General features: G+C 45.9%; 1 protein-coding gene across 5 annotated transcripts in view; it reads left to right on the top strand.

Moving 5' to 3' along the window:
* Positions 1 to 12,563, top strand: part of NOL4 (nucleolar protein 4) — a 464,933-nt gene that overhangs the window by 279,171 nt on the left and 173,199 nt on the right. For all 5 annotated transcript variants that reach the window (XM_073583742.1, XM_073583739.1, XM_073583741.1 and 2 more), the window contains exons 4-5: positions 1,875 to 1,987; positions 9,909 to 10,041. In XM_073583742.1, coding sequence (XP_073439843.1) covers positions 1,875 to 1,987; positions 9,909 to 10,041 — 246 coding nt within the window. The remainder of the gene's footprint in view (positions 1 to 1,874; positions 1,988 to 9,908; positions 10,042 to 12,563) is intronic.

The raw sequence follows: 12,563 nt of genomic DNA, 5'->3' as shown, positions 1-12,563 counted from the left end.
TCCATGATTCATTTTAAAACGCTGCAAAACTGTAAAAGGCTTAACGTGCTGCGTCTTGGCAGAAATGCAGCAGTTCTCGAAACACGCACCGTAAAAATATGCGATTTTAGAAGTCTCATTAATTATGCTGATACTGTAAGACACTGTGCATTTTACACACTAACTATGCTGCGTAAAATAGGCAGCAAACACATTGCAAAAATGCCACGTGTGAACACACCCTACAGCAGGGGTGGGGAACCTTTTTTCTGCTGAGGGCCATTTGGAATTTTATAATAGCGTTCGGGGGCCGCATAAAATTATTAATAGTGATGAGCGAGTATACTCGTTGCTCGGGTTTTTCCGAGCATGCTTTGGTGTCCTCTGAGTATTTTGGCGTGCTCGGAGATTTAGTTTCTGTCAACGCATTTGCATGATTTACAGCTCCTGGTCAGCCTGAAAACATGTGGGGATTCCTTAACAAATAGGCATTCCTCACATGCTGTCCAGCAGCCATATGCTGTCCAGCAGCCATAAATCATGCAGCTGAGGATACGAAAACTAAATCTCTGAGGTCCCCAATAGGCAGGTAAATGTTCCCAATAGGCAGGTAAATGTCCCCATTAGGCAGCACAGGCCCCCAATAGGCAGGAAAATGTCTCCAATAGGCAGGTAAATGTCCCCATTAGGCAGCACAGATCCCCAATAGGCAGCACAGATCCCCATTAGGCAGCACAGGTCCCCAATAGGCAGGCAAATGTCCCCATTAGGCAGCACATGTCCCCATTAGGCAGCATAGGTCCCCAATAGGCAGGTAAATGTCCCCATTAGGCAGCACATGTCCCCATTAGGCAGCACAGGTCCCCATTAGGCAGCACAGGTCCCCATTAGGCAGCATAGGTATCCAATAGGCAGGCAAATGTCCCCATTAGGCAGCACAGGTCCCCATTAGGTAGCATAGGTATCCAATAGGCAGGCAAATGTCCCCATTAGGCAGCACAGGTCCCCAATAGGCAGCACATGTCCCCATTAGGCAGCATAGGTCCCCAATAGGCAGGCAAATGTCCTCATTAGGCAGCACAGGTCCCCATTAAGCAGCACAGGTCCCCATTAGGCAGCACAGATCCCCATTAGGCAGCACATCTCCCCAATAGGCAGCACAGGTCCCCATTAGGCAGCACAGGTCCCCATTAGGCAGCACATCTCCCCAATAGGCAGCACAGGTCCCCATTAGGCAGCACGTGTCCCCATTAGGCAGCACATGTCCCCATTAGGCAGCACATACTGACCTGGTGTTGAACACAGTGACTCCCGGATGGCCCCCAGGCCCCGCACCGCACACACAGCAGCACACGGTCACCACCGCACCGGTGACCGGGGTGATGAAGTTGGCAGGCTGGGGTGATGAAGAAGGCAGGCCAGGGAGGCAGGCCGCAGACCAGTTCAGCGCAGCTCACACTCTGGCGCATGGTTACTCGTCCTCTTCATTAGTATCAGTGCGCGGAGGCCGCTGGGGTCCAGCGAGGTGTGCTCAGTCCCCGTCAGTGTGTGCACGTATCAATGCGCGGTATCCAGCGGGCGGGGCTAGGAAGCAGAGCAAGATTGCTCCTCTGCTCCTCTGGCTCCTGCAACAAGGTACCCGATCGCGGCTCTGGAGCGGCTGCTGACCTGATCAAATGATATGGCGGGCCGTATACGGCCCGCGGGCCGGACGTTCCCCACCCCTGCCCTACGTCATGCGACTCCAAAATTGACTTGATAGAAACTATGGATATTATTGTGTGACAGTCTGCACCAACAGTCTGATAATAAATACAATGAAACGTAAAATATAAGTGAAATATGAGTGAAAATAAATGCATGGATTATCAATGCTTCAATTTATGTTTCTACAGATAATGGCAAACCACCCACACTGGTAACCAGCATGATCGACTATAATATGCCAATTACAATGGCTTATATGAAGCACATGAAGCTACAGCTCTTAAATTCCCAACAAGACGAGGTAATGTACTCTATGGATATAGATCGTAGGCTTCTGTGTTCCATCTATCTATGAATCTAGTTAATGGAGATGTCCGGTCCAAAATGAAGAGTCTGCAGTCACTCTGCGTGACTTATGAATCCCCCAACGCACGAACTGTGTTCTGCGAGGATTCGCCGGTTTCTGATTCGGGACCGGAGGGTACGTATGTGTTACACATACTCCCAGGCAGAAGCTGTCTAGTGGGCATAGCCTCACCCATTAGACAGCCACACCCAAAGTGACTGCAAACTTTTCATTTTAGACCAGACATCCCCTTTAACCTCATGAGATTTCTCTGATTCATTGCAATTTTTAATGGATCTGCTGATATTAACAGATTAATATTGGCAGCATTACTTTTAATTTTGCTAATCCGTATCAAAAATGTGTTGCACTCTTACTTTTGCCAGTGAACGCTTGGACCCAGTTGAACACTGACAGACTCGGATTTGCTGCCTCTGTATTTGCAAAAGCGCAGTAGTTTTCCAAATCAGTCAGGAAAACAAAACAATTTGTGCGTGAGTGGCAACAATTATCTGTTGTGGAGTTTCCACCACAAGATCTTAATCATAACATGCGGGGCATGTCAGCTATCCAATTTTAAACCATGAACCAGTACCCACATAATGACATCAGACATTTAAGCAACACATTTATAAGTATAATGAAACAGTGAAACATTGCACATAATCAATAAATATATGTATATATAGCAAATCATTATGAAAATTCATGCCCTCAGGGCGTTTTGTATTGAATATAATTATCCCTGATGCCTCTTTAGTAAAGTTTTTCTCCATTCACCCTCAACAAACAACCCTTTCTTAATCCCTATGTATTCTCTCAGTAAAATATTAATCATTATCATCTCTGGTGCCGTTCTACTGGCGTTGGCACTGGTTCTCCCGGGGCTAGCATGACATTATTATGTCATGCATTCCCTGAGGCCGATCAGCACTGGCTTCTTTCTCCTCTTCTATGGATGTACGGTAGTTGACATCCAGAGGAGGTGCGAGGGCAGGAGTAGCTCTCACTTCCTCCAGATGTCTTGATTTGCCCAAAGGAGAGGAGAATGAAGCGAGCGCTGATTGGTCTCATGGAACACATGACATAACAATGTCATGGTAGCCCCTGGAGAGAGCCAGTGCCAACATCGCTGGAACAGCATCTGCACCGGAGGTGCGTATATGTGTTATTTTACTGGGAGGAAACATAGGGATTCAGAAGGGATTGTTCGAGTAGTGTACAAGCCCTTTAACATAACCAGTCTGAAATGTTTTTCAGCCCCAGAAGTGTTAATAGTATTTTTTTGCTATAGATACCTCTTTAGTGATTTCTATTCTTCCCATACAGAAATGTGTTACATATAAGTTTTTTCACTTTATGTTCCGCAACATCTAATAATCTTTTGTTGTATCCCATGTCAATTAGTCTATTTTTTATGATGGCTAGTTCAGAGAAAGGGAAGGGTGAGAGAAAGATTGTATTCCCTGAACATCGTTTTCTATACATAGCGATATGGACCATATTAGTATTAGTGTCTCCTATTTATTGCTAATCCAGAAAAAGAGATAGTTGATATAACAGAATTAGTGAATCTTAAATTATAATTGTTATTAATATATTTCATGAAATCCGGTATGGCCGCCTCATTGTCATTCCAAACAATGAGAAAATAAATCATCAATGAAATGTCCATACCAGATCACATAATCAACATATGGATTATTGTGGGGAAGAATGTAAATTTGCTTCCACATGTCACATACAAGGTTGCCAAGCGGGTGAGAATTTTGACCCCATTGGGTGCTCTAGATGTTAGAACTTATAATGGTCCTCTATACATATACAATCCCCTCATACAAAAGAACTTATGTAACCTGATGAGTTCAGGGAGAGATACTGGGATTCAATTTAACAAAAACAGTATCAAAGTTTATTTACAGATAATACTACTAACAGTGGTATATTATAAATAGGAAACTACATTAATAATCCACAAATAGTAATAGACACAAACAGTAGCAAAGAAGTCTATATATCCCAGTATCATATTAGCAATGCATATATTCTCATAGTATAAAGGCAGTCACAAGGAATATACAGTGGGGGAAAAAAGAATTTAGTCAGCCACCAATTGTGCAAGTTCTCACACTTAAAAAGATGAGAGAGGCCTGCAATAGACCACAACTATGAGAGTCAAAATGAGAAAACAAATCCAGAAAATCACCTTGTGTGATTTGGCAATATTTATTTTGCAAATTATGGTGGAAAATAAGTGGTTGGTCACCTAAAAACATGCAAGATTTCTGGCTCTGACAGACCTGTAACTCGCTCTTTAAGAGGCTCCTCTGTCCTCCACTCATTACCTGTAGTATTTCCCCACTGTATAAGGCTATCACTCTATATTAAACAATGTGTGTTATATCAAAAAGCCTATATAAATGACAGATCACTTATACTAATAATAAAGTGTATGAGTGGAGAGGTACCTATGTAACTTTATCAAGCGTAAAAAAAATATGTGAAATAAAAAATTCAATTGCTGAGACTCAAAATTGTTATATTCCTGTAGTATGGTCACTGTCCATGTAGTTACATAATGTGCAACTGGGTCGCCCTCCCAGGGCCGTGGGGTACTCGGTACCGGGCCGGTGTCAGGGGGATGTGTCACAACAGTGGTGACCCGGTCCGTGGCCCTGGGCACCCAAGTAATCAGGGGTGTTGAATGGTGATTTGTAGTTAATGGAATAGTTCGTGACGCCACCTGTGGTGTTCGGCAAGTGGGATGTTGGGCTGACGCTGCATGCAGATCCTCTGGGGCTGGTGGTGTGTTGCAGTCAAGATGGTGAAGCTCCCCACAGGTGGAGCTGTAGCCCCAGGGCAGTGTAGATGTAGGGGCAGAGGAGGGGTGCAGGCGGTGTAGAAGCTGATACCCAGATCTAGTGGTACAGGTTGTGTTGGCGCAGGAATAATTGGAGGACACCAGGGCGTGCAGTTCCAAAGCTTTACTCACAGTCTGTAACACACAGATGCCTGCCTCCGTGGTGTGTCCTCCGGGTCAGGGACTCAGTCAACCTCCAGATCAGATGGAATGCCCCCTTCCAACACTCCACCAACATGTGCCTTTCTGAACGTCTCCTCTTATAGCACCTTTAAGTGTGAAGTACTCCTAGTACTGAGTTACACCGGAGTGCCTCCTGACAGATGTTCCCAAGAACTCTACTTGTACGGCAGACAGCTGTAGCCTGCTCCGGAGACTCCTCTCTCCTGAGTCCCGGCTCACTATTCACGTTGCTGTTGTGCCCCCAAGTCTTAGATGGGAGTAGCGCATTTACAGCCCACTACTCCACCGGTGTCTGCTGCAGGACCTTCAGTATCCATACAACCTCGGGGACCGGGCCCCGGCCTTGCGCTTAGAACTTCTAGGCAGGGTTCTCCTCTAACCCACGTCCTCTCTGTTCCCTTTTACTCCTTCGTTCCGTACTAATCCCTCTCTCTCATAGAAGGTCAGGTTTCAGTCCAATGTCTTTCTCCTTCTTTCCTTTCCTGTGCCAGCTGGCTCCGATCACGGAGTCAGCTGCAGCACTCCTTCCTCCATCCCTCTTCCAGGGATCCTCACTCCTCTCTGAGTGACTCTCTCTCTCACTCACTAACTGACTGACTACCTAAACCTTCCCGCTCTTTATGTATTCTAAACTCCACCCACCTCCCAGCATGTTTCGTGTTCCAAGCAGGGAGCCACCAAAGGTGCTCTGCTACACTCCAAGCAGGGAGCCGCAATGTGGTTTTGCTGAACTACCATGTTGTGTGGGATGCAAGTGTGGTTAGGAGCCTCCAACTCACCTGGATGGTGGGGTACCACACCTCAGGAGGAGGTGCAGTACCTCTGTGGCAACTGAATCCTCAGGGGCACCACATTCCCCCCCATTAAACACAGCACATCCGCAGGCTGCAAAACAAACAGAGTTAACAATACAGGAACATACAAAAATTTGTAATGGTGAATAAACTTCCTAATATAGGAGGCACGGTTTCTTGAACGTTACAAACAAATTAACTGTCTAAATCTTAAATTATGCTACCTAATTCAAAGTGCTATATAAGCAAACTCAATATCAATTCACATTTGCTAGCAACACATCTCCTTTTCACTATCTTTCACATTTTCTTCCTTCTACTGTCTCTTTTAGACGTAGGATGACAACCGTGGATACCTGGTTCGTCACCTGTACTTTTTGATTCTATATTCACATCCTCAACATCTTTATTCAAAGTTCTGCAAACATTCACTATATTTCTTCTCTCAGTTATACTCTATAAAATCTGTCATTAAAACATTATCAGTTTCTATCTTTCTGTTTCAAAAAAAATTAACCATTATCAATAAGTGCTAAAGGTAGACACGAGTCTGGAAATGTCCTTAAGATAAGATAATTGTTCTAAGTGCTGGACACCGCTCCCAGTCGGGATTTCTTGCAGTGTCCTTAGTTGGAGCCATGCCCCAGATGAGGAAGTCCTTATCCTCGAAAGAAGACCTATGTAAAACCAAGAGAGAGCACCTAAAGAGGTGCAAACTATTTATAAGGACAGTTCTGGACCATTCAGCGTTCATGATCTCTGCAGTTCAATATGAAAGCTGCCAATCAAAACTGGGCAACAACTGTAAAAACCAAAACCAAACCTTGATAGGAAAACAAAAGGCACAACGGTGCAAATATCCTCCTGGGTAACAAGAGTTAGTTATTTTTGCTAGTGGTGGTCTCCTCCTGGGGTTTCTGGAAACTGGTGATTAGGGCTGTTTCCAGGGGAGAAAAATGCATTAACAGTCCGTAGGTAATCTTGTTCCGGTGTTTTCCCCGGGGAACTGGCATTCCGGTCCCAGACCAGATCCAACACGACCTGGCCTTCCGCTGCGACCATGGTACACCCCAGGGCCTTCCCAGGTGTAGGGGCATCAGACGTACCTGGAGCCTCCCGGCAGCGTGGTCTCTGCTCCGGTGCAGGCATGGTGGCAGCGGGTGCAGTTCGGTGGAATGCCGGGGATAGCTGCGGAGCTAAGGGCGGCTCCGGGTCTGCAGGGGCCTCTGGAAGGACCTGCGCAGCCGCGTCAGGTCCGGATGGAGGCTCTTCTTCCTCCACTTCGGCAACCAGGGCCTGGTACAACTCCTCCGGTGGTGGCGGCAGAGGGGAAACGATACGTATACGATATGGTATGGCAGCGGTCGCAGGCTCCACGGAGTCTGCCTGGACAGAATCTGGTGCAGCAGCGGTGGGTACCGCCGGTGTAGGCCCCTCCTGGGCGCGCTGCAGGTTCAAGGTCCATAGCGCTTCCAGCCTCAGTTGCAGGCTGCGCTTCAGCTGGGCTATTTCTTCCTCCAGCTGCTGGCGATTCATCTCGGACACTGGGTTGGAGCCTTCAGCCATGGCGCCAAGGAGATCCGGCATGACCTCCCTGCACTCCGCAAGCCTCCTCCCATCTCGCTCCAAAATGGCGTTCTGGCGTTCTTCTTCCTGCCTCGGCCCCTTTCCCGCCACTGGATTCTGCTCCTCCTTGGGGCGGCGTCTTCTTCCAGCGCCTCCGTACCAAGCCAGTATACGAACCCCTCGGGGGGTGGGCCATGTTGCCGTTGCATAGTAATTCAGGCAGGGGAGGCCCAGGACAGTTCGCGGTCTTTTTTTAGGACCTCCCATGTTGTCACGCCCTTCTTCACCGCGCCAGCGGTCATTTTTAACATTCATTTTACAGTCTATCAAATTGGGTCTTCTGCACATTCTCAAAAGTTTTAAGTCCAACAAATCTTAGGCACATAGAACCCAATGGCATCGGGTCTCGTCATCCTATTCGTGACGCCAAGTTGGGTCGCCCTCCCAGGGCCTTGGGGTACTCGGTACCGGGCCGGTGTCAGGGGGGTGTGTCACAGCAGCGGTGACCCGGTCCGTGGCCCTGGGCGCCCAAGTAATCAGGGGTGTTGAATGGTGGTTTGTAGTTAATGGAATAGTTTGTGACGCCACCTGTGGTGTTCGGCAAGTGGGATGTTGGGCCGACGCTGCATGCAGATCCTCTGGGGCTGGTGGTGTGTTGCAGCCAAGATGGTGAAGCTCCCCACAGGTGGAACTGTAGCCCCAGGGCAGTGTAGATGTAGGGGCAGAGGAGGGGTGCAGGCGGTGTAGAAGCTGATACCCAGATCTAGTGGTACAGGGTGTGTTGGCGCAGGAAAAATTGGAGGACACCAGGGCGTGCAGTTCCAAAGCTTTACTCACAGTCTGTAGCACACACAGATGCCTGCCTCCATGCTGTGTCCTCCAGGTCAGGGACTCGGTCAACCTCCAGATCAGATGGAATGCCCCCTTCCAACACTCCACCAACATGTGCCTTTCTGAACGTCTCCTCTTCTAGCGCTTTTAAGTGTGAAGTACTCCTAGTAGTGAGTTACACTGGAGTGCCTCCTGACAGATGTTCCCAAGAACTCTACTTGTACGGCAGACAGCTGTAGCCTGCTTCGGGGACTCCTCTCTCCTGAGTCCCGGCTCACTATTCACGTTGCTGTTGTGCCCCCAAGTCTTAGATGGGAGTAGTGCATTTACAGCCCACTACTCCACCGGTGTCTGCTGCAGGACCTTCAGTATCCATACAACCTCGGGGACCGGGCCCCGGCCTTGCGCTTAGAACTTCTAGGCAGGGTTCTCCTCTAACCCACGTCCTCTCTTCCCTTTTACTCCTTCGTTCTGAACTAATCCCTCTCTCTCATAGAAGGTCAGGTTTCAGTCCAATGTCTTTCTCCTTCTTTCCTTTCCTGTGCCAGCTGGCTCCGATCACTGAGTCAGCTGCAGCACTCCTTCCTCCATTCCTCTTCCAGGGATCCTCACTCCTCTCTGAGTGACTCTCTCTCTCACTGACTGACTGACTGACTACCTAAACCTTCCCGCTCTTTATGTATTCTAAACTCCACCCGCCTCCCAGCACATTTCGTGTTCCAAGCAGGGAGCCACCAAAGGTGCTCTGCTACACTCCAAGCAGGGAGCCGTAATGTGGCTTTGCTGAACTACCATGTTGTGTGGGATGCGAGTGTTGGAGCGTGGTTAGGAGCCTCCAACTCGCCTGGATGGTGGGGTACCACACCTCAGGAGGAGGTGCAGTACCTCTGTGGCAACTGAACCCTCAGGGGCGACACATAACAGCTGCCAGATTATGTGGAATGCAAGAATATAGGTTCAGAATGTCAAAAGAAAAAAATGACATATTGGCCGTCCATTGAAAGTCATCAAAAGCAGCCAACACATTAGAGTTATCCTTGAGATAGCCCAGAATACCTTGAACCATTTCTTGTAAATGATTGTTGGGCACTGAGTATCACTTTAAGAGGCCTAGAACCGGAAATGATCAGGTTAAGAGGTGATGGGAATGTTTTCTTATGTATTTTTGGTAAGCCATAAAACATGGCCATAATGGAATGTTCTGTAAGTAAATATTAGATTCATCTTTGTTTAGGACACTAAGCTCAAAACCATCAATTAAAAGCTTTTTCAATTACTCTTTAAAAGCTGGAATCAGATTTTTCACCAGTTTGTGGTAAGTGGTAATATCATCTAAAATACCAAAATCTTGTTCCTTATGGAGATATACATCCATAAACACCACCAACCCTCCTTTATCTACATGTTCTTATTAAGACCTTGCGGTTGAAACGCGTCAACAGATAAGTGTCGCTACTCTGACTGTTTGGACTTTTAATGGATTTCTAATAAATTGAATTTTTTTCTGGCCCAATCTTCTTTTGCCTATCCAATGGGCTCGCTGGTATAGATGTAAATTAGGTTGTGAAGAACTGAATTGGTGGTGAGCGAATATTTTTCTTCTATTTGCCATCTTACCATGTGATCTCTCGGTTGTCTGCAGGATGAAAGTTCTATAGAAAGTGATGAATTTGACATGAGTGACTCCACCAGGATGTCAGCTGTAAATTCTGACCTCAGTTCTAACCTTGAAGAAAGGATGCAGAGTCCGCAGAATGTTCATAGTCAACAAGATGGTAAGCAAGTAAAAGCAATGAACTGGAATATAAGTTGATGTGCATGCAACATGTAGGCGCATGTTCACACTGGCAGCTAACCAAGGCAAAGACAAAAAGAGCAAATGCCCTGCAGTAAATAAATAAATAGCAATAGTGAATGAAAGTAATATAAGGTACTTGGTTAATATATTTATGATAAAAAACATAAAAGCCATCCAATGACGTCAAGGCGACCCTATTCTGGATGCTCCTAACGTCTAGTATTAAGTAAGTAAGCATGAACCAATTACTTATGTTATAGCGATTCCAATACAAAATAATGTTCTATTAATTAAATACATGATGGTTTGGCTGTTAGTAAAACTTTATACCTCTTATGCATATCCCATTATCTTTCAGTGATTGCTACCATAAGATGTGACCCAATAACTTTGTATACCAAGTGATATTCTTTTGCACTGTGGATGGGGGAATTGTCTGTTTACTACTATGAGAAAAAAGAGTTGTCATATATACTCAAGTATAAGCAGAGGCACCTCATTTTCCCTAAAAAAACTGGGAAACATTATTGACTCGAATATAAGCCTGGTGTGCATTGTCCCCTCATCCCCATCCTGGTATGCACGGCCTCCTCATCCCCATCCTGGTATGCACGGGCTCCTCATACCTATCCTTGTATGCATGGCTCACCATCGCTATCCTTGTATGCATGGCTCCATCCCTATCCTGGTATGATTGGCTCCATCCCTATTCATGTATGCATGGCTCCATCCCTATCCTTGAAAGTATGTCCCCATCCTTATCCGTGTATGCATCACCCCATTCTTATCCTGGTATGTTGGCCCCCATCAAAAAAAAATAATAAAATAAACCATTACATTTACCTTCCTGCGCTCCCTCGCAGCGTCTTGTTCCAGTGCCAGCAGATGCTTTATGCTTGTAAGCAGTGCATGGCAGGGATGTCATGTGCTGCTCACAAGCAGAGCACAGCTGTGAGAATGCTCAACGCTCCCCAAGCCGGAACTATGTGCGTGGAGGGCAGTGAGTATTAAGTAGGGCGCACAGTGTCAGTCACAGGGTGGTCACGTGTGCCGCTACTTAACAGAAATGAATATTCACCTCTCTTAAAAATCGGCATACGTGACTGCCCGGCAGCTGTAGGAGCCGGCTGCTGTGGCTGATACTGTGCGCACTATGAGGGTATGTGCACACATTGCGGATTTTGCAGTGTAGTGCACAGGCAATGTTAGTCTATGGTAAATTAAGAATTACTGCGCATATTTGCAGTATTTTTTTCCTCAGCATGTCAATTATTTTTGCGGATCCGCAGCAGCGTTTTCCAGTCAGATGTCTCTCTCTCTTCCAGAAGCACCATGGATAATATAATTCACAAATCCGCACACCAAAAATGCATTACAGTCCGCAGGAAATCCGTATCAATTCCACATGAAATCCGCATGCATTTTACCCTGCGTTTTCTGCCAAGAGATGCAGATTTTGTGCAGAAAATTCTGCAGACTAATCTGCAACGTGTGCACTTACCCTTACGGAGAAATGAATAGTCATTGCCAGTGCTGTGAATATTCATTTCTCTTTAGCAGTGGGCACAGGAGTTAGCCGCAACAGCCGGCTCCTACCTCTGTGACCCGCTGCTCCGCCGCTGCCTCTCCCCCTCCATGTTCTGGATACCTCACTCGAGTACAAGCCGAGGGGGTGTTTTCAGGCACAAATAAATGTGCTGAAAAACTCGGCTTATACTCAAGTATACACAGTAATACACTCAGTGTACTGATAATGGTGATTACTATTATTATAAATGATCCTGTCACCAGATGAAAATGTGTTTTTGCTTATTTATCAGGAGATTGCTGACATGATTACATTGGCGGATATTCAGAAATAAGATTTCCTATGGATACTCATCTGCACTGTCTGAGTTTTTAAATGTAGATACTATACTCCCTCCCTGAAAGCCAGGTGAAAACTATGTATCACCAGATGTCTATGCTATATATACACATATATAGTGCACAGCATAAATGAGTAAACCCCCATTAAAAAGTAAGCTGTGAATCAATATCTCACTGAAAGACAAAACAATTTCCAAAAGTGTTAGCAAGACTGAGTTTCATAGAACCTTATTTAACCCATAACATGAAAGTAAGGTTAATAATATAGTTAGACATAGTTAATGTAGAAAATGCACAATGAATACACCCCAAGTCAAAAACTAGTACATTTAGTATTTTGTATGACCTCCATGATTTTTAAGGACATCACGACATCACCAAGTCTTCTAGGCCTGGAATGAACAAATTGGCGACATATTGCAACATCTAGAGAGAGCAATTACGCGCTTTCCTGTTTTGAGAGTCTCACGATTTTATATGCTGCAAGTTAAATGTTATGAGAAGTTTCGGCGGTCAGCGAATTTCAGTTTCAAAAGATCCTCTCTATATAGAGTACTGTGAAAAAGTTGTAGGCAAGAGTGGAAAAAATGCTAGAAAGTAAGAATGCTTTTGAGTGTTAATAGTTTATTT

The sequence above is a fragment of the Dendrobates tinctorius genome, unplaced genomic scaffold (genome assembly GCF_039654945.1).
Source record: "Dendrobates tinctorius isolate UK_male_01 unplaced genomic scaffold, ASM3965494v1 ptg000081l, whole genome shotgun sequence".
NCBI lineage: Eukaryota > Metazoa > Chordata > Amphibia > Anura > Dendrobatidae > Dendrobates > Dendrobates tinctorius.
The sequence above is the reverse complement of the archived record's forward strand: the minus strand, read 5'-3'. Positions and strand labels throughout refer to the sequence as shown.